A 26877-nucleotide genomic window follows, 5' to 3' on the forward strand; every position below is an offset into this window, starting at 1 on the left:
GGCTGATGCATGAAAGCTACGATCATGCAACCGATCGAAGCGATAACAAAGACGTTAAGAGACCAGGTGAGAATATTTAGAAAATGCCAGTATACGTTCCCACCATTGGCAATGCCGGGCCGTGAACAGTAGCAAGTCGTTGCTTGTAGCTCCGAGTGTCCAACGGCGACGTTGAGAAAGAAAGACACTCCAAGAATGAGGGACATCAGTGTAAGCCCTCGCGCGTAAAGCTTGACGAGTTTGTGCTTCGGGGAAAGTGGTGAGAAGTTGACATATATGGTTGCGATCTTCAGACGCAGTGGCTCGAATGCGTTTGATCATCCCGTCTAAGGGTCTGGGATAGTATCCAAATTGCTCGATGAGGACCTTGTCACCGCATGTCATGTCGCAAATCTTGAGCAACTGACAACATCCAGGTAGGCAGGAAACTTTCTTGGTTGCGATGGATTGATGTAGCCGTCTCAGTCCCTGGGCAATTGTGTACTCGGCGTTCTGATAGATAGACCATAAGTTCCAATTGCCTCCACTGAAGTCAACCGCAACATAGCCACAAACCCCCACTGTGTTTGGATACTTTGACTCTTTGAGAAGTTCAGAAATGCAGTTGTTTTGAAAGACAGTATCTGCATCCATGCCAATTAGATGATCGACGTAGTCGACTCTGACTTCTTGAGAGAGCCAGTCAGTCATTGAGAGGAGAAACCGGGACGAGAATATGGTTGTCGGTTTGGTGTCTCGGATGTTGAACTTGTAAAGGAACGAACGGATAACTATGAGACTGTCGCGTTTGCCCTGGTTCTGTTCTTTGATGATACAGTAGAACGGCACACCCCGGTAGTAACCCCATGAGATATCGACATCCATGGCTTGGCCATCCCAAGCTCTGTATGCACCGCGGATCTTCTCAGAGTGGATTTTCCCAATAAAGATATCTTCTTTGAGATACTGGGCTGTGGTCTTCTCCATTCCAGGTCCACGGACACGACCATCACAGATGACCATGATGCCTCTCTTGTGGTTATCGATGCCGACTTGTTCGACAAGAGAGTCAAGTGACTTGGTACATTCTTCGAGAGTCTCATTGTAGCAAGGCATGATCATAATTAGATTCTCATTGTGGTATGGCTCAATGATCTTCTGAGTCACAATGAGATTCTTGATGGAAATGGAGATGATGGAGGCAATCATGATGCAGTTGAGAACCAGTGGAAATGAGATGAATGGGATGTAGACGTAGTAGTATCGAGGCCACCACCAAGATGCGAAGATGAACATGAAGCTGTAAAATGTTAGAATCTTCTGCGCTGGGTAAGATGTTATTAATGAACTTACTTGACAGAGACCAAGAAACCTGTCATAATCCACTTATGCCGAGTAACTTTCCTCTGTCCATACTTTCTCAAGTACTCATCCAAGTTCTGGGACTCAGAGTCAAGCTCAACCTTGGGAGTAGGGTCTGTATCATTTTGTCTCAAAAGGGAGTGTCGTGGCGATGTTTGAGTTGCATTGGCAGTGTATGCGCAGGCATTGATGGAGATGTCCTCAACGCTATACAATGAGTCACTGTCTCGTCGCCGAGCAACTGGATCTGGAAGCCTCGGTTGTGGAACGATGAGGTGGCCCTGATGAGAAGAAGACCCCGATGGGGAAATACTGCCGGGCTTGCTATGGGGGTAGAGAGACTTCAAGGAAGTGATGGGTGTTTGGGCAAACGAAGACTTGTACGAGGGAGATGCAGTGAACACTGAGGGACCCAAGCTCTGATCAGAAGACCGTGTGTCGTCCAGACTGGTTCTCTGAAGGATCTCATCCAGTTGCATATCGTGAAAATGTCCATCAATATCTTTGAGAACAAACTTGTTATTCGTTACTCTGGTGAAGAATGAAGGTGGAGGAGGAGTACACTTCCTCCACTGAGGATCTTGGCTTCGCCAGGTTTGTTTCTATGGCTTATCAGTGTGTTCTGGGAAGGTATAAGAGGGTTACTTACACCCTTTCTGACATTGTCAGTCTCTGTAATATGTGAAGCTACCATTGTACGAGTATGAAAAACAAGTGATAGTTGAAGGAACTGGTGTAAGGGATCCAAGAGTCGACAAGAGAGAAAATATGGACATGAAAAACAAGAGAAGAGTTATACAGACTCAGTAATAAGCATAAAGACAAGCATCATCGTTCATCCTACAAGTACGAACATTGTAACGACACTCCATCCTCTTCTTCTGCCTGTTTTACACTGCCGACTTCGGTGAAACTTACTTTCTTACTTGCTGAGTCGTCATGGTCAACTTTAACGCTATCACAAGCTAATCATCCCTCCACTGACGTCGATCATATTGACCCAAGGGACACGATATCCGCGCAAGATTCCCTCTGCAAGTGTCTGTTTGTCTTGACTCCTATCGCCAACGGCCGAATGAGGCGCTTCATCGTGCACGCTGAGACCATGGATGGAGGTCTGAGACGCATCGTGATGTTGATCATAACCGTTAGCTTTAACGCTCCGAAACACGTTCTATTAGAAACTAGTTTGCCGATCGCTCAAACAATCCTTGATTAGATCTTGGAGATAAAAAAGTGTTGACTCTCATGCCACCAACATCATGTTAGTCGGCAGTGGAGGTGGATAGGGGGGCGTGGAGCGGCGTTATGCTCTGGTGCCAAGATTTGGAACTAAGCTAATACTTCGGAACCAATGACCAGAATTCAGTAAGTAGCCATCTAGTTAAGCTTCTCGACGTTTCGATATTTGAGAATAAATTTTTAAACGGCTCCCCGGTACCAGGTTTACGGGTTTCCTGGAATGCGGCAGGTCGTCTAGTCAGGTCCATCGGTGTAAGTTTTGAAGCGTCGATATGAAATCGTTTTTGGTGAAGAGAACAGTAAGCAATATAATTATCTCGTGTACCTTGGCATTTCAACTTGTTTGCACGCTCAAGCATCTCCTATTTGACAGCTTGTTGTAGAGAGCTAAGTACGCTCCTAAAGCTATCCGGCACCTCCGTCCCGGCACAACACAACACCCACACGTCCTTCATGATCCACTATCCTATAGCTCATACATATGATGAACTACAAAGAGTACCACTATATCCTCCAAGTCAGGCACGGTCGGAAACTTGCATGATCGAGCCGGACTTTGTCCTCTAGCGCTATCACAGCGAGCATGAAGGTGTGGTAACCAAGGCGGCGACTGTCGCGGCACATCTAGACCAACAAGCGTCTATCTAATGCAGCAAGGGTCACTACTGTCACGGTGATATATTATATTCTCCTGTTCTATCCAATAAATACGCGTGATACTCTTTCGGCCTGCCGGATGATGACGAACTCGAGCTTGAACTGAGACGTTAGTATCGACACTCATAATCCAGACGCCATAGAATCAGCACCAAGCCTCATATCCAATCGATATATCACGATGGAGAAGCTTGAGCTATATTAACCTGATTACATGGTCTGATTAGGCGTCATTAAGCTTAAGACTATACTTCAATGTAAGCTTGGTCTTGGAGTGTTGGTCGCATGGCAAACAGGTTTCCCATATTGGATACTATTAAGCGGAATCACCCAATCATCATGTTCGGGATAGTTTTTCTAATAGTTCCCCAGACTATTTTAGTACAAAAAGACGAATTGGTCACTTGGCGGATTCATGGGATGGTGTTCTGAGTGACTATTCCGACGCTTCATCTCTAAACGCCGGATCAAGAGAAGATCAACGGTTTGATAAGTTACTAAATTAACGGTCGCTTCTTACTAAATACAAAGACTACAAGATTATTAATACTAAAAGATAGACCCGATTGCCTTTGTAGTCGTATCGCATTATCGGAGTGTTCTACGTGTTAGTGTCCTTCCGACGTGCACTACCTTGTGACTATCTTGTTAACAGTAAGAGCTCATAGGAAGGAATAAATACAACTCCTACAAGAGAATATTCTGTATACTTTTTTTCTTTATTCTAATGCAGGAACAGTCAGTGCCGTCCGATAAAGTTAGCATGCATAAGTATAAGCATGGGGCAGAACGGCAAAGGCACACATACATTAGTGGATGATTCAGTTTTTGCAGCCGCTGCACAGAAAATGTTCCGGTTTCTATAGCAGAGCTTAAAGCCACCGATGTATGATAAAACTGCCTTATAACTGTGCCTGTAATAAGAGCGCCTTTTGCCCAGCTCTTCAGGTAGGAAGGCGTCAAAGTTGATAAATGTTTGGAACTCGTTGTTTGGCTTGCATTAGCTGCCGTTGCACATGCTACCCCTGGCGAATGCACCTTACTCTATCTAGAGGACCGACTATAGTTTGCTCCCTAATTGGGAAGATACTACCAGACTGGAATGCGGAGCAAGGGGCAATCAGTAGTAAATCGAGCACAAGGAGCCCGATTTGGGGGAGCACTAAGTTAGTTAATATTAACCTCGACTAGCTGTTTGGACCTTACATGATCTAATAGCTTAGCTTGAACTTTTGATCAACATCATGATGGATGAATGGAGGGAAAAAAGCTGAGTACTCCATGATAGTCGTGATATCATTGCGCAAACACATCCAAGTAAGGCGAAAAGCCTCATTGCACCGATGAGAAAACTCGGTGATCTTCAGGCGCCAACCAAAGGCTCTCTATTTTGTACCCAGTAATAATAGTTACTGAGATCTATGAGTGTAGATTTTTCAAGTCTGCGGCGAAGAAGACAAGCATATAATCATATCCATCTTCTCGGAATCTCAGTCGTTAGATCTTAACTCAAATCTCAATCATCATACATTTCCTGTTACCAAATATGACCCAAGTTATGCCCCTAAAGCCTATCCTAGGCCCCATCTCTCTGAGTGAGAAGAAGAGACTTTCGCTGCCATCCCTTAGCGACTCTTCACAGTGGAGTCGTTTGGACAACAGCTTTGCCTTCTATCCTGATAGTCCTCCTCTCAGCTCCTCATCTTCTTCAGAGTTTGGCACTGCCGTCGACCAGACACTGTGCCATTTCGCCCAAGTGACTCAGCAACACGAACCTGTCGTTGCAGTCATTGGTGTTGGTTACGTCGGCAAACATCTCGTCAACTCTTTCTCGTCGAGATACCAAGTCATTGGCTTTGATGTATCTGCCACGAGGATCCAAAATCTCAAGAACGAGTACCAAGACAACGAGAATGTGCAGTTTTCTCAAAACTCACAGGATCTTCGCAGAGCAACACACTTCTTGATTTCAGTCCCAACACTATTGCGGCCTGATAAGACCATCGACTCTTCTTATCTTTGCGAAGCGTTGAAGACTGTTGGAGAGATCGCCCGCTCTGGGTCCACGGTTGTTATTGAGAGCTCCGTAGCCGTTGGCATGACTCGTCAACTTCTTGGTCCTCTTGCCGTGAGCCGAAAGTACTTTGCGGGAATGTCGCCAGAGGTATGTAAACCGATACTTCCTACATTATTCGATTCTAATGTCCATAGCGAGTCGACCCCGGGCGCGCTCAGCCTCCTGTCAAGTCCATTCCAAAGGTCATCTCTGGTTTGGATGATATTACCCCTGGTTCTCTCGATGCCATCTCCCGGATCTACTCTACCATATTCGATTCTGTTATTCCTGTGTCGAAGCCAGAAGTGGCCGAGATGATGAAGCTCTACGAGAACTGCCAAAGAATGGTTTGCATCGCTTATACCAATGAAATGGCCGACGCATGTATCCCACACAACATCGATCCATATGAAGTCTGCGAGGCTGCCTCAACAAAGCCATTTGGATACATGCCATACACTCCGAGTGTTGGTGTAGGCGGGCACTGTATTCCAGTCAATCCATTCTATCTCCTTTCCAATAGTCACTTCCCTCTGTTGGAGTGTGCTTCACTGGCGATGCAGTCTCGGCCATCCCGGCTAGCTCAGAGAGTGCTGAAGACTCTGCGTCAGAGAGTCGTAGGTCGAACACCTCAGGTGCTGGTGGTGGGCGTAGGCTTCAAGGCTGGTCAATCGCAGATAGACAATTCTCCAGGTGCTGAATTAGTAAGAAGCTTGGCTGTTTCGCATGAGGTCAATGTCTGCTGGGTGGATGCTCTGGTTAAGCAAGAGGCATTCCCACAGGTACGTCGACTACCTGACGAGGACTGGCGAAGGGATGTTTTAGAGACTTTCGATGTTATTGTTGTCGCCTCTCGACAGCCGAGTCTAGATTTTGGTCTTCTTGATGAGCTTGAGGGTGTTGAGGTTGAGAGATGGTGCCAGTAAGAAACAGTCGGTGTGTGGTATAATGGCGATGGATGGTGCCATAGATGGAAGCAACGATATTGCTGTGTTAATTCCGATCAGTAAATAGTTCAATATTCCAGAATACAAATGTTATTATTGCATGTTGTCAAGTTTTTCAAGAATGCGACTCGTCATGGATTCGGCGCCCTGAGTAGTAAGCAAGCAGCTCTGTAGAAAACAATCAGATCAGCTGAAGCTAGACACGGGCGAGCGTCAAAGCAGATTATCCTTATGTCAGTGGCGACTGGATTCATGGTCATGCCGATTACCGAGTTCCTGATAGCTCACCAATCAATGATCTCCCATTCAGGTATTTATATGCAGCATCCTGGTATAAAGTGATCACCTACTTGCTCTGTCTCACCTTGGCCCTGCATCATATCACCATCCTACCCAACCAAACACCTCGAACGCTGCCATTCATTACAGCGGGGGGTTGTTGGGCTGAGTATTTGTACGACCTGAAACCTGCATCGATACCTGGAACACGATATCGACTCTATATCTATATCCTTGGTTCTTGTTCTTGTTCTTGTTCACAATTCTTCCTATTATCATTGACCATCGTGTTCAAAATGCCGACTCAATATATCAACGCCGTTTACTACCCCTCCTGGCGCTGCTACAAAGAGCGGCCTCCATCATGTCTCGACATTTCGTCCATCACGCATATTTTCTACGCTTTCGTCGGGCAAGTTTCCTCGTTCAAACAACAGTTCTGAACTAACATTGTATGTCGCAGCGTCAATGAGAATGGCACACTGCGGGTGAGAAGCGCCAAGCATGCAACGCAAATACCATCCACTAACTTTTAGCTTCCAGGCCATTGACGATTGGGCGGACAATGAGAAAATGGTTGATGGCGAAAAAGGCTGCCTTGCGGCAATCTCCAAGCTGAAAAGCCAACACCCACATATCAAGACGCTAGTTTCCATCGGCGGTGGCTCTAGCAGCAAAGAGTTCCCTGCTCTTGCGGCAAACAAAACAGCAAGACAAACCTTTGCGCGCCGGATCAGTGAATTTTGCGTAACCCATCAATTCGACGGTGTTGATAGTCAGTAGGCATCACTATCGCACTGTAGCAAAACTAACTTCTGGTAGTTGATTGGGAGCACCCTCAGACCCCCGAAGCAGGAAGAAACTATGTTCTTTTCCTTCAAGATATTCGAAACGTCATGACACACTCTCAGTTTTTGCTTACAAGTGCTCTCCCCACGGGCGAATACTGTCTCAAGCACATTAACCTTCCAGTTGTGGCTCACTTGCTCGACTTTCTCAATCTCATGGGATACGACTTCACAGGAGGATGGACTGATGTGTGCGGACATCATGCACAACTCTTGCCTCCAAGTCAGAATCTCAACGAAGTATACCCGACACTCCGTAAGTCGTGTCAACGCGGCGTTGATTTCTTGATTGCAAACGGCTTTCCTCGTCACAAGATCATCCTTGGAATTCCAGTATACGCCAGATACTTTGGCCAGGCGCGAGGACCAGGTCACCCTTTCAAGGGTGCCGGTGAAATTGATTATTGCGATTTGCCGGACGAGTGGGTGACAAATGCCGAGGTCGATCAAAGCGTTGCAGCGGCATCCTTTGTCGACAACAAAAGTGACAAAGGGTTTGTGTCATTTGATGTTCCCAGTACTGTTTCTATCAAGGCAGGGTATGCCAAGGCTCTGGGCTTGGGTGGTTTGTTCTACTGGACAGGTGCCGGTGATCGAAAGGGCTGTGAGAGTCTGGTCACCGCAGGATGGACAGCGCTCAATTCCCAGTAGACCAATGCTTCGACAGGAGTCCCAACTCTTCACTGTTTTCAACCTGTATTCAGCTAGCTCCAATTGCCGGTTTAAAACTTGCATGTCGCTCACTACACCAGAAAACTTGGGCTTGTCATATTGTTACATCCCAGGATACGTTGCGACGGTTGATAATCATGAATCACTTGGGGTATCCCTTGCGAGTAACAAACCTTCACGTCACCTTTCAATACACGGCAAGATTTAATTTGGTTCAACACTTGTTGTTTTATTGACCAATTTACTTGTCGCGAATAGTCAACTAGATCGAACACTCAGGTGGTATATAGGACCTGCCTTGATTTCCAACCGTCGTTTAGCCTCACCTCGCAACAAAGCCAACTTTAGCTATTACTGCCATACATGACAAGACCTGCTTGCCATAGTGGTCGACCACGTGCCATTTAGGGGTCTACTTAGTTTCCTCTGTGACATCACAATAGGGACTGGTCTTCATGGTTCTGGCACTCAGCTCAGTCAGCGAGTCAACATTCTCGGAGTATCGCCCCTGGGCAGCTAGGCGATCTTTGAAGATTTTCTCATCCGAGTTTTGTCGGTAAAGCTGCATGACTTCAGCGAATTCATCCCCTAGGCCACCCATGTCGATATCCAAATCGACGACTTTGGCTGGCTTCGGAGGTGCCTTGGGTGAGGGCTCCGCATCAGCCAAGTACTCATCATCTTGCGGATCCAGTTTCAAATACATGTCCAGATCCATCGCATCAGCGTCCACTCCGTCAGCATTCTGGGTATCTGAATCCCTCGGAGGCGATTCATCTCTACTAGGACCAGGAGGTTGTTTAACCTGTTGGGGTGGAGAGGGTGGTAGAGGCGAAGGTGCTGACGGATGGATAGGGGCTGAGGGAGATACCATATGATGCTGCTGGGTTAGCGACCCAGCCTGTGCGGGTACAGTCTGTCCCATAGGTGAAGACGGCCTCTGCATATCAGAGGAGAGGTTCACATGGATACAGTCCAGGACGATACTGTTTTTTCGAGGTTTGGAAGACGTAGAAGAAGCCACTTCATCCCCATCGTCGTCTTCGTCATTGACAGCTGCACTTTCCCCGACACGTCTCTTGGGTCGAAGGGCAGGTCGAGCCGCCGCATCTCCAGTGAGGTAGCCGTTAATAAGAGACGGGCCCGGTTTCCCAAGGTTTGATCGAGTAGATCGACGAAGACCTTGCTGGTTGTTGTTGTCATTAGTGGGAGGTGCCATTTTGACGATAGTATCAGTTGTGTACTTACCTTGATGGTGAATGTCAGAATTTGCTGTGTTAGTACTTACTTACTTTGATAGTGAGTCGGAAGTGAGGAAAGAAATAGTTGTGGTTTCCAAACCAGTCTTATTTATAGTAATGGTTATGCTGTTCGCTGCTGTAGTTTGTTCGAACGTTTCTTCGTTTGTTCAAAGCCATATGCCACTGTTCGACCGATATTTCCCGAGTTCATGAATGGCGTTGTCTGGACAGGTCGAGTGATTAATCGAGAACATGTGCGTGCAAGTTCCAAATAGAACTCGGGGTACCCAAAAACTTCGCTGAATAGCAGAGACGCAGTTAGCGAATCAGTTAAATATACCTTGGGTAGAGATCAATTATTCGAGTGCTCCTCTAGGGATACAATGATGCAAATACAATGCGAGCACTTGAAAACTACGAAATCTTGGTTCCGTTCTGATTAACCATGGTTAGCGCTCTTCTAGTGTTGTGCATCAGGGCCTCCCTCATTTGATGGTAGCGATTACAGTTGAACGCTCTTCCAGCTGAGCTATTCGAGGAGATCTCTGGAACAGAGGAACAGCTATTCAGGGTCTCCCTCATAATTACCTGGGTGCTCCACATCTTTCGGGTGTCCATCTGAAAGATTGCAAGATAGAGCTTCATCCAGTGAGTAGCGGAGAAGTTGGCATCTACGTCCTAGGGTGCAGAAATAAGAGTCCTGATAATTCTAGCCTAAATAGCATAAGTTGACCTAATAATTTCATCCCTTATGCTTCCAGCAGTTAATTTTGCTCATACCCTGAGGATGGTGTGGCAGCATCATCAACTGTTGACGCGTAGATATCCCAAGATATCGGAGGCTGTGAAGGAGATCATTGTGGTTCTTCGCTTTAAAATGTTTCACTTGAACAAAATGAGACAAGATTGTCGCATTCAAAGACCTTGTTTCCAGTCGACGCCATCTTGAGAATCAAGCTTGACTCTTTGTCTTCCAATCATGGGCGATGTTGGCCAGATGTGGCGCCGATCGTACAGCCATCAGTTTACGTCATTCCAGACACGCCACAGCATGTCACTGGAAGTGTAGCAGAGGCCTCACTGTCATGGTCCCTGCCAAGTTTATGATTGACGCCAAAGATCTGGTATAAAGCTGATCGCCAACCCTCCGATACCTTAATTTTATCACGAACAAGCTTCTTTCAACTACATCTCACTTACTACCAATCCTACAAAGGTAAATACCTTCTCATCTATCCATCAAGGAGCAACTAGGAAGATGCAAACAAGCTAACAGCACGCTCAGATCTTTTACACCTATAATACCCTACACCCTACCTACGCAAATCAACAAACAAACAATACCAACAATATGGGTCTTTTTTGGTCAAAGGGAGTCGGTGGCCGCCACTTCGGCACCAGCGTCCATGTCGACAAGAATGGCGTCCGACGAGGTCCTTGGCGATTCTCTCTCGGAAAGTTTAGCTGCTTCCGTCGCTAAACAACGGGCTGCTTGGCATTCACAACACACGCTCTCATACTAAGAAGGATATACGCCTCCAGGGCATTGACACGATGATATGACAAGAATGGGCTTGGCGGAGTTTGGTATTCGGAAAGGGACAGAGACTAGCAATTAATGTTCTCAATTGATTCAACTTGATTTGCTTCCACATTTGCTTGTAAAATGACGTGACGATGTGACGGTGTTTTGGTGTGTTTAATGCTTGATGCAGGGTAGGTGTAGTGGGGTTGGTCTGTAGCTTATTGGATCCACCCACATCCTTCTACAATTGGCAGGCACGCGTTCACGCAGTCAGACATGACAAAGTCCGTGTTAGATTGATTTGGATTCTTGCAACTGAGACCTGTCAATCATGATGAAATTTTTATAAGAGGATCAATTCAGTAATGCGCAATGCCTCTGCTAAGCTTCACACTGAGTGAAGAGGGCGTTGCAGCCTTTCGTGACGCCCTCATTTGTCTGAACAAGTTCAGTGACGACGTTTCACTCGAGGCACGCAAGGATTCGGTATGATTGACTACTCCAAGAAGCCTCACTTGAGCATCAAACTTACACATGACTTCTAGTTTGTCTTGACCACTCTCAACACTTCAAAGTCCGCCTATGCGAGTGTCAAATTTGCTACAACCAAGTTCTTCTCACGCTACCACTTTCAAGGAAGTCGTCAATTCCGTGATCGTTTTCATTGCACCCTCTACATTCGCGTGAGTCTCTTCACCCTCTATGCATTGTGCATCAATTGATGATTTTTAGGCCCTGGTCTCTCTGTTTCGCAGCCGCACAGCAGCCGATTCGCAAAGAGATGCCGAGAAACAAACCCTCATTGACAGGTGTGATATCGCCATCGAAGATGGAGAAGGAGTCCAAAGCCGATTTATTGCACGCCTTATTTTTCGCAACGGGTTGACATCCACGCATCGCCTCCCTTTCGAAGTTGCTGTTCCAGTTCATGCCAAGTTCAACAAACAGGATGCTCCTCACCATTGGACGATATCTTCACGAACCCTGCGGCAGCTGATGGACCACTTTGGCCCGGGTATCGAGTTCCTCGACATTAACACCGATGGCGACCACGTCAATTTCACTTGTTTCAGCGAAAAGACAGTGAGCGAGGATGGTGTGTAACCCCCAGCCAGCCGGATACTCGTGTACTGACTTTTCCCTTAGCGGTTCTCAAAAAGCCACTACAGACATCGATTGCTGTCGAGGCGGAGGAGTTTGACGATATCGATGTCGAAGACAAGCTCCACATTGTGATCTCTGTCAAGGACTTCCGCGCCATCATCCAGCATGCTGGAATTATAGGAAACGACGTCTCGGCCCGCTACTCAGTGCCTACACAACCAATCCAGCTCTCATATACCGGCGATGCCATGTCATGCGAGTTTCTTGTTATGACGGTTGGTGAGCGTGGAACCAATACTGGCCAGAGGACCAAGAAAGGCCGCAAGAATGCACCTCAAAATACCGGGCCACGCCTCGAAGCTACTACACGTAGGCCTAGCATACCACCGGCCGAATCACAACAACCGCAGCCCCCAGCTCATCCTCTCCCATCGATGCCCCAGCACAATCCGACACCACAAATGAGCGCTGCCAGAGCCAGTGCTTCGCGTGTGGGAGTTTTTGACCTTCGTCCGTCTCAAAAACCAGCGCCACCCGCTACCAATCAATCTGAAAGTTTGTTCGTTGAAGATGAAGGATGGGAGCCTATCAATTACGATGATGAAGAGCTCATGGAGGACAATTCTAAGCTGGGATGGGATCACAGTATCAACCCTGTAAGTCCCAGTGTCATTGACACTTGAACACATACTAACTTGAACAGAATGCTTCTGCAATAGATATGAGCCGCTTTTCTGAGAACCCCGTACCTGCTGATCCTGGAGCTGAAGTTGAGCGACCACACCCACAGCCTACAGATGCTGAATCAACATATCTGGAACCGACCCAGAAGCTGGCGGATGTCGAGAATCTAGCTCTTTTCCCGGACTGATCAAGCAAGATAGAAATTTGGGAGGTGGAAGACATCATCGATTTGAAGTGAACAGGCTCACTCTGCTGTGATGAATACCCAACTGGTGGCACAACCAGCCCCAACTCCTCCTATCGTAGAGCCTGGAGGAATAAATTTGGACGAAGCAATGACATTCCATCGACCTTTAACGTCGTTGTTCTCAACTTGAGGTCCACAATTGCCGTGTTCACCCCAACCCCATGATAGAACATCGCCTGCAGTAGAAAGAGCAACGACATGTTCGCTGCCAATTGCAATCTTGCTCAACTCTGGGAGATTAGGGGGAGGTAATTGCCCGTGATCGTCTCGTCCCCAAGCTTGAAGAGAACCATCCTTTGCCAGGATGAAGATATTTCCCCAGCTAGCTCCTACGTCTTTCCATTCGGGACAGGTCTTGGGTGCATCTGATTGAATTTTCCATTTGTCTGAACCCAGAACCTTGAGGTTTCCACTTTGTGGGTCGCCGAATAGACAGGTGAATTCTCTACCACAGACAGCCCGTGTAACCTTAAAGTCGAGACCCTCGATTTTTCGGGGAGCGTGGAGGACTTGGCCCGGCTCACCAGCCTGAGATTTCCTCGCGTTACCCCAACCATAGACATTTCCGTTGTCAAGAACCGCGACGACATGTCCCATGCAAGCAGCCAAGTCGACAACTTCTGTCCCTGCAGGAGGAAATTCTCGAATGCGTGTTGCTGACGGCGTCCGGACGATGAGTTCGCCTAGACCCAGCTCGCCCTTCAAACCAGCGCCGAAACTAAAGACCTGTGTATTCTTGCCCTCTGCATCCTTGGCCACAATAATCGAGGCTTCCCAAGTCGCCGTGATCAAGGCAACCTCCCCAACTGGAGGCTCTCCATTCTTAGTAAGCTGAAGTTCTTGGAAAGCAGCAACATCAGGACCAGATGTCAGTCCACAAGCTCCAGGTGTAGAATCACCACTCCAGTAGAGTTGGCCTATATTCGTGAATAGTAGCGTATGATTACCACCAGCTGTAACTTGAACAATTGAGGAGGCTGGCGGATCAGGATGGAAAATGACCTGCTTCGGCACGGAAACGTCCTCTTTGTGGCCGATGCCGAGCTGACCGGAGCCGTTCGAACCCAAAGCAAATACGACCTCCATCTTTCTTGTGAAGCGAAATTATGAACAAGAAGTCCGTGTAAGCTAAAGCCCCTCTCCGTCCAGTCTTGAGGTTCTGTGTGCTTCTGCTTGCAGTGGATAGCTTCATAGACCCACCAATCGTTATATCGCGATGTCTGTTGACTTACGTAAGGCACGTCAAATCTCCACCATAAAGAAGACCGCGAACTTTTTTTTTTCTCATTCTTTTCTCTACTCTCAACCACACACTCTTTTGAGCTTTTCGCACAAAGCTCCAAACGAAAGACGTTCGCTTGAGAGAGAGGATGTGATTCTTGTTTTTCGCTCTTGCTATCTTCGCGCAGCAGATAATATGGCTTCACACACTCAAACCGTCCCTGATGGGATGGAGAATTTCATCGTCGGATTGATTGGCATGGGCGACATGGGCAAGATGTATGCCGAAAGGCTGTCTGCCGCTGGCTGGAGGTAAGTCTAGGATCCTTTGCGATTCGTGCTTCCAGCCCTAGCATCTTTTCTTCAATGGTAAGCAAAAATTCTCCTCAAACATCACCCACACCCCCCTCTTTCATGATGACTAGAGCGCATTTGGCTCGAGTACTGTGCAGAGACGCCCGGTGTCCGTTATGGCCATCGGATCCGGATCTGTGCTCTCACTGATGTAAACGCTTGCTACCTTAACATACAACTGTCTGAATCTTCACCTCTACCACTTTTTTGTTAGCCTTGCTTGTCTTCACACAATAGCTAACATATACAAGAACAGACCCTATACCTTATCCTACTCGTGACTGCAAACCCCGTACCGCACGCCGAGTGGCTAACGGCGGTCTTTTATAGAATCTTGGCCTGCGACCGAGAAGAGAACCAGGAGAGCCTTCAGAAAGAATATGCTGGAAATGTATGGCTTACTGATTCCTGTCTTTCTCTGCCTCGCGCCAGTCGCTGAAGCTTTACAATAGAAAAATATAGAAATTTGTCGAAATGGCCACTTCGTATCCCGCGCAAGCGACTACATCATCTACAGCGTGGAAGCCGCCGTCATTGACCGTGTAATTGCTCAGTATGGACCATGTATGCGCCCTCTTGCCCCGTATACTGTGATTTGTAGCCTGAAGAGCCTTAGCCTAAACACCAGGAACTAATCTTGTCATGACCCAGCTACCAAACTTGGTGCCATTGTCGGAGGCCAAACCTCGTGCAAGTCCCCCGAGATCGCCGCTTTCGAGACTCATCTTCCTTCTGATGTCGACATTATCTCCTGCCACTCGCTCCACGGCCCCAACGTCGACCCTTACAACCAACCTCTTGTTCTCATTCAGCACCGCGCTCCAGACTCGGCGCTTCGCAAAGTTGAGACTGTCCTGAGCTGTCTCAAGTCCAAGTTTGTCCATCTCACAGCCCGTGAGCATGATCGTATCACCGCAGACACGCAGGCCGTCACCCATGCCGCTTTCCTGTCTATGGGCAAGGCATGGCATGCCAACAAGCAGTTCCCTTGGGAGCTGAGTCGCTATGTTGGTGGTATCGAGAACGTCAAAGTCAACCTGATGCTACGCATCTACAGCCAGAAGTGGCATGTGTACGCAGGCCTTGCCATCCTGAACCCTGAAGCTAGAGAGCAGATCTCGCAGTATGCACGAAGTGTTACCGACCTGTACAAGCTCATGCTCGAAGGCAACCGCGAGGGTTTCAGGGAGAGAGTCTATCGTGCACGCGACAAGGTGTTTGGCCCGTCAACATCTTGGGACACACGTCCTCTGCTTGAGCCCTCAATCCTTTCGTCCTTCTCTCTTGGTACACCAACCGATGAGCCTCGACCTAACAATCACCTCTCCATCCTCGCCATGGTTGACTGTTGGGCTGCCCTCAACATCGCGCCATACGACCACATGCTCTGCAGCACCCCCCTGTTCCGCTTGCGTCTTGGTGTAACTGAGTATCTGTTCCGCAACGGGGATGTGCTGGATGCTGCGATTGAGACTGCAATTGACGACAAGACATACCGTAGTGATGATCTCGAGTTTACTTTTGCAGCACGAGCTTGGGCTGAATGCGTCAATCTGGGTCACTTTGAGACATGGGAGAAGCGGTTCGTGAGTACGCAGGAATTCTTCCAACCACGATTTGAGGAGGCCAAGGTGGTGGGCAACCAAATGATGAAGAAGATTTTGGAGAACTCGAAGGATAATTAGTATAACACATTGACCAATGGTACGGGGCATCGAAAGCTTTTTGCTCAAGTGATGCTCTGTCAAGCTAAATATGTATGCGTCTCCAAGACTCTAGACAATGGCTTGACCAATAAGTGACCGATTCCGCAACATCGACAGTGTCAAGCTCCATCCCACAAGTGGATCCATTTTAGGTATACCCTCTCTATCAAACATCCGACGCCAATTGTCATACAACGTTATACTTGAGTCACTACGTCGGGGAGTCCAACCTCAATACTCTCCTCCGTCATGGCCACACCGTTGTTTGCCGCCAGCGGCATGGACGAACAATCTGCCAAGTTGTGTACAATACTGCTGCCCTGTGAATCGGTGGTCTTTGAGCGTCTGCGAAGAGAAGGATCTCCCGCTTCGATATTCCCTCGACTCGAAAGAAGTCGCCAGGGATATCCTTCGTCGGGCGGAAAGTGGGAAGTGCTAAACAGGAGTTGATCGGCCAACCGACGTCTTGTAGATCGTGAAGGAGTAGCAGGACTGCTCCATATCAATTAATAAGAAGCGTTTATAGAGTTCAACGATAGAACTTACCGAGGGATACGTGTGGCTCGCGACCCTTGCCGCTGTGGCTGCTCCTGGACTTGATTCCCAGAAGGTTCAGTCATGTTCCCGTTGCCAAACGTATTCGACCATGGCCAGGGATTTTCCAACAAGTCAGGGACATGTGAAGATGCGACTGTTTGGTCATCGTATTGGGCAATGTTGACCGGGACTGGTTCCCTTTGATGTCGACATTGGCCAGTGTGTGCAACTTTCTTCACGATAGGCAACCTTGGTGGTTTGGGTGCAAATACCGTCTTTCTAAGCACGTTTCTTAGATCTGGGTTTTTGTGGTGACGACCTAGCATACGGGCGATCTGTTCTTCGAGCAATTCCATCATTTGGCGCCTTTGAGCCTGTTATTGGGCAAGTCAGCTCAACTGCCATGGAGACGGCATACAAGTTCTTACCTTTGAGCGATGCTCGTTGATAGACTTGATGACATCTTTATCAATGACTGGTCTCCCTCCCAATGCTTCGAATCCAAAACCTGCAGCGGCTGTTGGGGGGATTTCTCCGTTGGCAACTGCATCGAGGCTCAAGAATGCCCGGTCGGCACATACGGGACGACATCTTGGGCAAACTCTGTACTGGCAATCCTTATTCTCACCGTATGCCCATTCTCCAGTGTTGTTATCCATAAAGGCCCCTAGGCCATGGAGCGGAGGCGTGTTATTGAATAGAAGCAAGCCTCTTCCGTCAAATTCATCCTCCGCGATGACATTTTTCAACTGGGGCATAGGATAAGCATATGCCAGGTCTGAAGGAGTGATAGATAGAATTATTAGAAGAAGCATACCTGCTCGCGTTGTCTCAAGATAGTTGCAATCTGGTCTGGTCGGTAACAGGCCATCTGCTCAGGAGTGAGTTCAGCAAGAAAGCTTAGTTTGTCCTTTCGAGCTTCCGGGCTGCCTTTTCGTATTCCCATACTCTTTCGAAAGGCATAGTCCAAAAAGTCCATGCATGACTGTGGTCACATTAGCCTTGGGATTAGCGTTAAGCTTAATTGCCTTACCAGTCTCTCCTGGATTATCTTGTCACAATCCTGGGTACACTGATACAGCCAACCGAACTGACCAGGTCCCTGGCATGAGAAGCACGTTGCATCCAGGTCATAAACCCGCGTCATAGTCAGATGTGTGCATTGTGGCTTGAAGACTGTTGTCCGCGATCGCACAAGTCGTGGTGGAAACGCCATTACAAAGCTGAAGGCTTAGATCGAGAAAGAATATGCCCCCGTGCTCAAATGCGAGTGAAATGATCAATAGGAGGGCAGAGCGGGTTTGGGCGATGACGAGTCATGAGTTGCGGTCAAAAATTGATTGTAAGGGATGCAGTGTATGGAGTGAGGTACTTCATGATGAAAGACAAGCCGATATCAAGCAATGCAGTGCAGGAAAACTGGTGCCAAAGAAGTCGGACATTGTCATGGCCAGTTGCAAGTGCACGCAGGTGCGCGGCAGGTGGCATGGCAATGGCAATGGCAGCTGCCTACGCATGTACCCGGGGCGTAGATGAGAACGCAGTTGACAACATCGAATAAACAAATCGAGTCCCCTTCTCTGAATGACGACTAGCTTTGGCGTGAGCCCGTTAAGTTATCTGTTCCTGTGGGTTGAAGCCGCTGAAATTTAATATGACCTATTTGATGTCAGTAAGTCAAATTGCTGTCTGTAGTACAAGCATTTTGGACTACTGATATCACACTCAGTCCCTTGCAGTCGCATTTAAAGCAAACATCCATTGTTCCTGGAGTGTTCAAGCAAGTGGTCACTGAGATCAATTCTTCACACAATACGATAGCATACTATACGTTAGTTAGCTTACCACCAAATGCCAATTGGATAAACATTTATGCCAATCTGGATTCATAGAACCTAGGTAGGCGAGTATCGGGATGGTGACTGGTATTTATACTTCGTCTCAACATAATCCAGACTTCAAGTTGCAGCACAGCATTCAGATGGGGCCCTCAAAGGGGTTTTGTTTTTATTTCATAGCCTCGCCTGTAATGCACAAGGCTTTTTACTTAACCCCTCCTTAGCGCCCTCATCGGTTTGGAGTAGAGACCATGGATGTTTCTCATGCCCCTCTGACTCCGAGAGATTTGCTGTTTAAGCGGTTGATGCCAGTATCCTTGTCGTTCAACGGCGCGTTTTTTTATTCTCTAGCATGCATAATTTATGTGCCAGAACCGCAAGCAACGCAATCCCCCTTCCGATGCATAACCGTAAAGCAGCCCAAAAACCGATCCATTTCCTTTTAAACCTCGGTGGTAACCTTGGCCTTGGGGTTGGTGACCTTGACTCCAAGTTGCTTAGCACGAGCGATGATGTCAACTCGCTTTCGGGAAGAAACGTTGTGGGCGATCCTGGGGTGTTTTGTTAGCAGGAATTCGTCTAAATGAAGGAGGGAGAGCGTACTCAGCAGCATGGGTCTTGTTGTGCATCAAAAGGAGCTCCAAGTCGGATTTGTTTGAGACAATGAAAGCCTTGAAGCCGGAGGGAGCCATGTAACGGGTCTTCTTGTTAGATCCGTAGCCGATCTGAGGTCATCAAATGTCAGCACAAAACTCCTGGCCATTCCGACCCCCAGAAAGTTGGTGATTCCAGTCGGGCTTCGCGAATTCTCAACGTACAGAGGGCATGGCAATGGTACCACGGAATCGACGGCGGACACGACTGTCGATACCCTTTGGCTTACGCCAGCTTGGGGATACCCTCATGAAGCGATCATGCTGATGCCTTTCGAAACGCTTCGTGCCTGTATTCAACAGTCAATATCGAAATTCCCATTTTCCACTTCAAAAATCGGCTCTCGATCTCGGGTTCGGTAGACATACGCTTCTTGACGATAGGGACGTGCTTCTTGGCGGAAACCATCTTAAATCGGTAATGTCAGTATTCGCGTTGAGCTGTTGACAATGGGTGAGGTTCTGCTGACCTTGACGGTGGGCTGCGGTTCGTCGGGTTAGTATGAAGATTTGACGATTTTTTTTTTCGTGGAGCAGAACAAAGGCACCAAACTCCGGTCGCACTTTCCCCAGTGGGCCATGCCCTAACTAAAGCAGGCTGAGTCAGCAGTGTCACGTGGGTCGCTCCTTCCGCTTCGCTCGGATTAGCAAAAAAGTTGGCCCCACAGCCACAAGAGAGCCCTATTCGAAGTTCGCAAAATCTCAACTCAGTCAACACCATCACCACCCTCGACACGGCCGATCGCTCATTCCCCTCCGGCATCACGACAACCGCAATCATGAGCTCCACCAACTCCGTTCAGTGCTTCGGTAAGAAGAAGACGGCTACTGCTGTCGCCCACTGCAAGGTTCGCAATCCTGCATCGAGACGATACATGACGATAAGACACATGAGACTAACATAAATTAAACGTAAAGGCCGGTAAGGGTCTCATCAAGGTCAACGGACGTCCTCTCCAGCTCGTCCAGCCTGAGATTCTCCGCTTCAAGGTAAGATTTCGAACATTTCCCTAGACACTTCACAAATGTCGTACTAACATATCGTAGGTCTACGAGCCTCTCCTCGTTGTTGGCCTTGACAAGTTCGCCAATGTAGATGTGCGCGTTAGAGTATCTGGAGGTGGCCAGGTGTCACAGGTGATTCCGTTTGTTTCCCTCTAGAACGCTCGATTTTAACATTTTCTAGGTCTACGCTATCCGACAAGCTATCGCCAAGTCCCTGATCGCCTACTACCAGAAGTTCGTCGATGAGCACTCCAAGAACCTCCTCAAGCAGGCTCTCGTCCAGTTCGACCGAACCCTCCTCGTTGCCGACAACCGCCGTTGCGAGCCCAAGAAGTTCGGTGGTCCCGGTGCCCGTGCCCGCTTCCAGAAGTCTTACCGTTAAACGGTTCAAGATGTTGGTCGGAATGGGGCTCAAAAGCGTCGAGTCGGGGCGATGTTGCAGTGGAGGATACAACAGGCAGTGCGAAAAGGGGACCGGAGTCACAATTTCCCTGGTTTGGGAATGGGTTACCTATTGACATTTGCATGGCCTTGCTTTTGGCGGATTGAACAGGATCTGGCAGGCAAATGAAATCTTTCAAGTTAACTATGTGGCTCACGCTGCAGTGGTTTGTGATGTCAATGAACTGTCTCCTCGCCGGACTTGCTCCGAAACAAACACTTCACTTCATCTTGCCTGTGACGTATGGATTGATTGTCTGAGTGCTGTAAGAAATGAGACTCGATTGAGTTCGGCCCGGCATGTGGGAAGTAAGCCATTATATCAAAAGCATCACCCATCATCAAAGACTTGCTGTAATGCAAACAGTGTGCGATATGGTACGAAGTATTGGACTATAGCTGTTCGATCCAGGAAACTAAGTAAACCCCAACTCCAAGCTCTCCGAACTCAAACCTGCAAATTCAACAATACCGCATTCACCCATCAAGCTAGACATTTCTGCAAAACTATTAAATCCTGGACATGCCCAATCATGCTCTGGCCATGTCCCCGTGCCTGTCTGAACCGTTTGACGGTTGCCTTGCCTGTTATTTGTCCCCAGCGTCTCGAAGCCCGGACCGTTCTTGCAGCAAGACATTCCTAGTCGTTCCACGAGACAAGATCACGCTGTCGGCCAGACTCATCCAGGTCAACAATCTCTGGCGCCCACTCGCCACGTTCATCCTCAGCTGCCATATCCGCATCTTCCAACTCTACTTCCTCGCCATCCTCCATCATGACATTACCACGACGCAAGTAGTCTCCTCGTAGATCCCAATCGAGCATGCCTGCTGCGACAGCCTCAAGACCCGCAAAGGCTGTGCCGACGCTTAGCTGCTCAGACGTGGCTTGGTTACCCAGGCCTTGCATGAGTTCCTCGAGACGACGCTTGTAGACAGTAAGTGCAAGTCGCAAGTCCTGGGTTTGTGACTCGGCAGAGTCTAAAATCGAACCCTCAAGCCAAGAGGCACTGTACGTTAATTGTGCAGTCAAGGTGTGAATGAAAGCAGCAGCGAGAGATGGTCGACGTGCAGGAAGAAGATGGGCACGAAGAAATATCTTCAGTAGCATATGCCACCACTGCTGAATACATGAATCGTTTCCAAGGTGCACACCTACGACAAAGGTGAACTGGAATTCGCTAACAACATCGTCAGAAGTAATGGCGTTATGAGGTGCATCGACCAGTGATAGGATGTAAGGGGTTGCGTCTGTAGCCTCGAGAGTTCGATCAGCACCAGTGTTGTCTGTCGAGTATGTCTTTGTCCGTTGACTGAAAGCGAAATTGAGTTCGCGAGCCATGAGCATGGGATTTGAGAGTGAGTTATCGAGTTCCATCTCAGCTGCCATGAGCACTGATCCCTTGACACGATCGCCGGTATGAACTGTCCAGTTGTCGTAACTTTGGCCAGTCACTCGGTTGAGGAGATTCTCGTTAACCTTGCCGGCGAGTTGTTCCCACATGTTGAAGTTCCTTTGCGAGGCAGCTTGAGTCAGATCTCCACGAGCAGCGTTTACCGCAGTCGGGTCCTGGTAAGGGACCAGCTTAGAGTGGATAGCTTCGAGGTTATTGGCTTGGATGCGTGCTTCAGCACGAGCAGAGTCGCCGAGAACCTCGTTGAAGCGGTCCCATTGCATAACGTGAACAGCATTTGTATTGTTTGCGACAACCCAAAAGCCACAACGAGTAGACATGCCTCCGGGATGGGCGACCCAGAAGAAGTGAGCTCCTGGGGGTATATCTCTAACGCCGCCAAAGTGCTTGGCTGTGAATGATATAGAGTCGTATCCAACGGTAAACACCTCAGGCAAATTAAGAATGAGAACCACGTCACCGCCACCTAAATGGTGTGCCAAAGGTTCCCAAGTCGGGCTGTGGAAGGATTTCGAAGAGTCATGTTGTGAGGGCTTGTATAAAGAAGTGGTCTCGTTTTGTGTTGAGGGAGGATCAAGAGGAGGTGGGGGGCCGTCATCATCTTCTTCTTCTTGATGAGGCGTTTCGCTGACTTGATGAACGTGAAGAGTTCCTAGAGGATGTGATCCCAAGACTGGCACCGACATTGCAGAGCCACCACCGAAAGACGCGCCCGAGCTTGATTTTGTCAAGCCCTTGGGACGAGACGGTAGGGGCGTGAAATCTCGCTCCATCTTGATATGACGACGTGAGAATGGATGATGATTCGGCGATACGGTCAAAGTCTAAAGTGATAAGATGCGTCGGGTTTCACCTGGAGTAGTTCTGAGTATCCATCAAGGTCGATGGCGATAATTTGAGATGAAAATATGAGAATATGATGTCTTGTTGAGATTGATGTCGTTACGCTGCGACTGGTTGGATGGATGGTGGGGTAGCAAAAAAAGTCAGGCAGCACAGAAGCGTATGAGTATCACCAAAACACAACAAAAGCGTTCTAGTATTCTTTTTTACATTAGCCTGAATTTGATTCAAACCGACAGTGACTTATTTGTTCTGTCCGAATATTTTCCTTTTTTCTTTATTTTCTTTTCTTTGGCCGCTCTATGCGCTTGGAGTACCATCACACGTCATCAGCAAAGGACATAGAAGAACCGCCAAAATGACGTTCTGAGACAGAAAGATCAAGGAAACAGTTCTCATAAATAATTCACGATGGTGATAGTATTAAGTTTAAGCCTCAGGCCACACTGAACGTAAATGAACGTTGGCTGCTATGTGTCGACACATCATGATGCTTGTAAATAAAGTGACTCAAATAACTTTAACATCAATCGGAGGAAATCAGATGTATCTACAGGTGCCAGTGCTTGATATTAGCTTTGTACAGTTCTCAGGTGGCTCACATTCGTCTGCATCACTGAAACCAACTCTATCTCTCGTATATAGTGCAAACAACATGCACACCCCTTGAGTCTTGGGGTCATGGATTCTCGAAAGTTCCGACAGCCCCTGTACACATTTCGGTCTTTAATCGGTAGGACCTGTATATTAAGTTCTCCCTGATGCAGCGGAACAGTTGGATTCTTGGCTACATATTGACCTTTAAGAATTGCATGTATATGCAAGCCAACAATTGGAATGTTCGAACGGTAGCTAGGCGGCGATCAAACACACTGGAGCATTGGAACTTCGTATCGTTTACTTCAATCGATAATTTTCAACGATACTGATTACCTATATTTCTCATTGTAACTACGCGAATGCGCTCCCGTCCAAACCTTGAGTCTCGTTATGATCACGAGGGTCACGAAGTTTAGTTTCTGGTTCGTAGAATACACAACTATGTTCTACATGTACCTACTTCGTATATAGGGATATATCACAGCTATCAGGTGGCATCATTCTCTCCCATGGTGCAAATTACACCCCCTGAGCGTCCAGACCCTGTCACGTCGACTCATCGTTCCTTTCCCTGCAACACTGCCACGCCGTGGCCGCAACCGGATATCTGCAAGGATCATCAACACTGTGACGGAACAGTGTGATTTCATGGATCCCACTCCTCTAGGAGCAAAGTAAGATAAGCGCAGAGATCTTTTGCCCATGTCTGTGTGCAGCGCCAGCTTCTGATCGCGCAGAGCCTGAGCACAGTCCCTCTGTGTGTAAGGTTGTGGCCCGGTTAACCGTGCCGTGGTTGTGCGTTCGCTAGGTTTGCCTGCGTCTATTCCTGGTCTGTTCTTGTAGGTGCAACTTTGGAACTGCTGGGTAACTCTCTTTCAGCTCTTTCAGGAATGGATATGTATTTATGGTAAAACTGTGGCCAAGTGATATACATGCATCATCTGGTTAACCTGATTGTCCAGATGTATAGAAATGGTCGACTACGTGATGGTTTAGACATAGCGTTTCGCTTAACATAATTTGAAACACATCTCTGTCGTGAATTCCCCATCACAAGCTGCGTACAGAGTATTAGATGCCTTATTAGATTTGGTGGGATAGAGAGCTTCGTCATTGCTACTGGTGCTCGTATATGCCTATCAATTCAATTGAGTGCTCCAGACCCTGGACCTTGTCTGTACCACAACACCCCAATCTACTGCCGTCACACAACAAACGTAGAGACGATCCGCCCGAAACCCTTGTCTTAGTATCACCTCAATTTCTACTATATTGTTTGTGGTCGTTGACACCCGTCTCAGACTAGAAAGTCACGCACTCTACCGAGCCCGATGGCATGGTTCAAAAAAAGCCATGCCCGTTGGACCTAAGCCAGACTCAAAGTAACTAGTCTAGACAGCAAATACATCAATTATCGAACAACACCAGATGAAGGACAGTTTCAGCATCATATAGAGTATAGTGGGATTTAAATCTCAGAGTTGCAGAAAGCTTGACACTGTTTGTCTGAGAGACAGAATAATGTAGTCACTTTATGCCACCTTAGACCCGCTCGCTCTTAGGCTGCCTGTTTATTTTCTGTATCCTAAGCTTAGTTCTTAAAGTCTTCTGCCATCCTCTAGTCAAAGTACTAAAATGATTGGGGGCAACCAACAAGCGGCAAATGTCTTGTGTTACCTTTTTCCCTGCTTTCGACTAATTTGTAGGAGACGAAGTTGATAGTTGGAGGAGCGGCTAAATTCTCCTAGCGCCGCAAGGCCACCCCTTGTTCACCAGCAACGGCGTCAGTCACACTCACACACACACTTGTCAAGGTGATAGGTACGCACGTCTCTCGCCTTGTTACCTATGCTGACTGAGAAAAGCCTTGGTACGGTAGGTTGGGTAGTTCAAGTTAACGTTAGTTGGCTCGCTTTTCTACCCACCCTAGTTGGGCTTCTTTTTTACTCTACTCTACTGCCAGCCTAGTTCCGACTTTTGCTGTACACGCCCCCCTTGCTTAGTCGTTTCTCTGGATGAGACGTTACAGTAGTAGCAGTAGCAAGTAGCTTATCTGCATGCGATGCAAGCCGTAGCGTAGCCGATTTATACTATGTATGTATGTGTATGCTGTAAGGCTGTGGGTGTGTCTGTGTGGTGTAAGCAAGTGAGCCGAGTGTTGAGAATATGATATTACCACTCAAACCACGGGCGGGTGACATATTTTTCGCTTAATTATTGATTAGACCCGTGTATTTGTTTGAGAGCTGTTGTTTCTTTTCTAGGAAAATAATTAAGTTTGTGTATCCTTGTCTATATCACAGTTACCAACCTAGTTAGTTTGGTAGTTTAGTCCATCTCGGAAACAGATGTATCCATTCACGAATCTATATGCGCACCTATGTATGCACGTACCACGGGCCAACGCCATAGAATACAACCTACTTACAGTACCGAGACTCTCATCGTTTCTCATATTCCCCTCCCCCCTATCCTTCGGTATCCCAGTTGCAGATCATCTTCAAGGTTTCTCGTTTACTGTGTCGCCATCATATGGATCGGACCGCCGCATTGCATCGCATGACATAGCATAGCGTGCCATGACATACTACCTATAGCATCACCAACCCGCATACGCACACACCAGGTCAGCTCAACCTTCGGCAATCTCATGGAGATCTATATAGTATCTCTTCTCTCATTGCCTCGCCCCCTCTCACTTGGCATTGCTTGGAACTGTTAATCAGAAAACATCAGACCACTTTCTTCTCCCGTTCCCCTTGGTAAGCTAAGGTGCACTACACATGTACGTCAGGCCCCTTCGGTGGCCTTGTGTTACCCGACCTTTCCCTTCTCTGCTCTTTGCCTTGTCTATCAACCACCATTGCTCATCTACCATCCTTGCTTCTTGGGACCTTTTGTTATTCACACCCTTGACTGCCTACTTATCTCTCGCTCACTCACTTGTTAGCGTTTGTATCACAGCAACACAAAACACCCCCATCTGTGTCGCTGCAATGCGCAACACAACCCTACCTGCCGCACGCCACCCACGTTTAACCAGGTTTATTAAGCTTCATTCCCGTTCATGTGTTGCGATCGATTTCGCCTCCTCTCCATAAAGATAGGGCTGACCATGACCCGACAGGTTGGTTCACTAGATGGGGCTAAAAAGGCCTTGCATGTGTTTCTGGTTAACTATCAAGTTTGTTGTTTTGTCACTTCAAGGAAATTCATCACCATGTTCAAAGTCACTGTAAAACCCGCTTGCTCTGCGTTACACAAGGATAAATTTGCTTAACCAGTCTGATTCTGAAGTGCGATTAAACACATACACATCACAAAATCTAGCCGCCATATAATCGTAAAGTACCATCCGTATGCGTCTAACTGCCTCGCTCCGCCCACCTCGCAGGGCGTGTCAATGACGCCAAGTAGACAC

General features: G+C 47.8%; 11 protein-coding genes across 11 annotated transcripts; 5 read left to right on the forward strand and 6 right to left on the reverse strand.

Moving 5' to 3' along the window:
- Positions 1 to 54: 54 nt before the first annotated feature.
- FGSG_12297 (uncharacterized protein) lies at positions 55 to 2004 on the reverse strand (the record flags this gene model as incomplete). Its single annotated transcript, XM_011323184.1, has 3 exons — positions 55 to 1279; positions 1333 to 1926; positions 1991 to 2004. The coding sequence occupies 3 exons, from the start codon at positions 2002 to 2004 to the stop codon at positions 55 to 57; spliced, it is 1833 nt and encodes a 610-aa protein (XP_011321486.1).
- A 2603-nt stretch (positions 2005 to 4607) lies between these two features.
- On the forward strand, positions 4608 to 6416 carry FGSG_04144 (uncharacterized protein). Its single transcript, XM_011323185.1, has 2 exons — positions 4608 to 5404; positions 5452 to 6416. Exons 1-2 carry the CDS (start codon positions 4787 to 4789, stop codon positions 6220 to 6222), a joined length of 1389 nt encoding a protein of 462 aa, XP_011321487.1. The 5' UTR covers positions 4608 to 4786; the 3' UTR covers positions 6223 to 6416.
- A 402-nt stretch (positions 6417 to 6818) lies between these two features.
- On the forward strand, positions 6819 to 8021 carry FGSG_04143 (uncharacterized protein; the record flags this gene model as incomplete). The annotated part of the gene is made up of 3 exons (XM_011323186.1): positions 6819 to 6958; positions 7059 to 7297; positions 7345 to 8021. 3 exons carry the CDS (start codon positions 6819 to 6821, stop codon positions 8019 to 8021), a joined length of 1056 nt encoding a protein of 351 aa, XP_011321488.1.
- Positions 8022 to 8454: 433 nt separating this feature from the next.
- On the reverse strand, positions 8455 to 9261 carry FGSG_04142 (uncharacterized protein; the record flags this gene model as incomplete). The annotated part of the gene is made up of 1 exon (XM_011323187.1): positions 8455 to 9261. The coding sequence occupies one exon, from the start codon at positions 9259 to 9261 to the stop codon at positions 8455 to 8457; it is 807 nt and encodes a 268-aa protein (XP_011321489.1).
- A 1919-nt stretch (positions 9262 to 11180) lies between these two features.
- On the forward strand, positions 11181 to 12783 carry FGSG_04141 (uncharacterized protein; the record flags this gene model as incomplete). Its single annotated transcript, XM_011323188.1, has 5 exons — positions 11181 to 11294; positions 11354 to 11491; positions 11541 to 11904; positions 11955 to 12568; positions 12616 to 12783. The coding sequence occupies 5 exons, from the start codon at positions 11181 to 11183 to the stop codon at positions 12781 to 12783; spliced, it is 1398 nt and encodes a 465-aa protein (XP_011321490.1).
- A 57-nt stretch (positions 12784 to 12840) lies between these two features.
- On the reverse strand, positions 12841 to 13929 carry FGSG_04140 (uncharacterized protein; the record flags this gene model as incomplete). Its single annotated transcript, XM_011323189.1, has 1 exon — positions 12841 to 13929. The coding sequence occupies one exon, from the start codon at positions 13927 to 13929 to the stop codon at positions 12841 to 12843; it is 1089 nt and encodes a 362-aa protein (XP_011321491.1).
- Positions 13930 to 14260: 331 nt separating this feature from the next.
- Positions 14261 to 16103, forward strand: FGSG_04139 (prephenate dehydrogenase; the record flags this gene model as incomplete). Its single annotated transcript, XM_011323190.1, has 3 exons — positions 14261 to 14376; positions 14918 to 14982; positions 15070 to 16103. 3 exons carry the CDS (start codon positions 14261 to 14263, stop codon positions 16101 to 16103), a joined length of 1215 nt encoding a protein of 404 aa, XP_011321492.1.
- A 218-nt stretch (positions 16104 to 16321) lies between these two features.
- FGSG_04138 (uncharacterized protein) lies at positions 16322 to 17877 on the reverse strand (the record flags this gene model as incomplete). Its single annotated transcript, XM_011323191.1, has 5 exons — positions 16322 to 16616; positions 16671 to 17035; positions 17090 to 17410; positions 17479 to 17646; positions 17695 to 17877. 5 exons carry the CDS (start codon positions 17875 to 17877, stop codon positions 16322 to 16324), a joined length of 1332 nt encoding a protein of 443 aa, XP_011321493.1.
- Positions 17878 to 18644: 767 nt separating this feature from the next.
- On the reverse strand, positions 18645 to 19643 carry FGSG_04137 (60S ribosomal protein L32). Its single transcript, XM_011323192.1, has 5 exons — positions 19623 to 19643; positions 19522 to 19561; positions 19318 to 19442; positions 19103 to 19224; positions 18645 to 19050 (listed from the first exon to the last, which is right to left on the reverse strand). The coding sequence occupies exons 2-5, from the start codon at positions 19559 to 19561 to the stop codon at positions 18942 to 18944; spliced, it is 396 nt and encodes a 131-aa protein (XP_011321494.1). The 5' UTR covers positions 19623 to 19643; the 3' UTR covers positions 18645 to 18941.
- Positions 19644 to 19862: 219 nt separating this feature from the next.
- FGSG_04136 (40S ribosomal protein S16) lies at positions 19863 to 20815 on the forward strand. Its single transcript, XM_011323193.1, has 4 exons — positions 19863 to 20000; positions 20071 to 20142; positions 20200 to 20289; positions 20339 to 20815. The coding sequence occupies exons 1-4, from the start codon at positions 19932 to 19934 to the stop codon at positions 20537 to 20539; spliced, it is 432 nt and encodes a 143-aa protein (XP_011321495.1). The 5' UTR covers positions 19863 to 19931; the 3' UTR covers positions 20540 to 20815.
- A 423-nt stretch (positions 20816 to 21238) lies between these two features.
- FGSG_04135 (uncharacterized protein) lies at positions 21239 to 22786 on the reverse strand (the record flags this gene model as incomplete). The annotated part of the gene is made up of 1 exon (XM_011323194.1): positions 21239 to 22786. The coding sequence occupies one exon, from the start codon at positions 22784 to 22786 to the stop codon at positions 21239 to 21241; it is 1548 nt and encodes a 515-aa protein (XP_011321496.1).
- Positions 22787 to 26877: the final 4091 nt, after the last annotated feature.

This window comes from Fusarium graminearum, chromosome 2 (genome assembly GCF_000240135.3).
Source record: "Fusarium graminearum PH-1 chromosome 2, whole genome shotgun sequence".
NCBI classification, from domain to species: Eukaryota; Fungi; Ascomycota; class Sordariomycetes; order Hypocreales; family Nectriaceae; genus Fusarium; species Fusarium graminearum.

Coding starts and splice junctions, on each gene's coding strand:
- FGSG_04136 (XM_011323193.1), top strand. CDS start 19,932: ATGAGCTCCACCAACTCCGTTCAGTGCTTCGGTAAGAAGAAGACGGCT. Junction 20,143..20,199: donor CTGAGATTCTCCGCTTCAAG/GTAAGATTTCGA, acceptor AACATATCGTAG/GTCTACGAGCCTCTCCTCGT. Junction 20,290..20,338: donor GAGGTGGCCAGGTGTCACAG/GTGATTCCGTTT, acceptor AACATTTTCTAG/GTCTACGCTATCCGACAAGC.
- FGSG_04144 (XM_011323185.1), top strand. CDS start 4,787: ATGACCCAAGTTATGCCCCTAAAGCCTATCCTAGGCCCCATCTCTCTG. Junction 5,405..5,451: donor TTGCGGGAATGTCGCCAGAG/GTATGTAAACCG, acceptor TAATGTCCATAG/CGAGTCGACCCCGGGCGCGC.
- FGSG_04137 (XM_011323192.1), bottom strand. CDS start 19,561: ATGGTTTCCGCCAAGAAGCACGTCCCTATCGTCAAGAAGC. Junction 19,443..19,521: donor CGTCCCTATCGTCAAGAAGC/GTATGTCTACCG, acceptor TGTTGAATACAG/GCACGAAGCGTTTCGAAAGG. Junction 19,225..19,317: donor GTACCATTGCCATGCCCTCT/GTACGTTGAGAA, acceptor TGATGACCTCAG/ATCGGCTACGGATCTAACAA.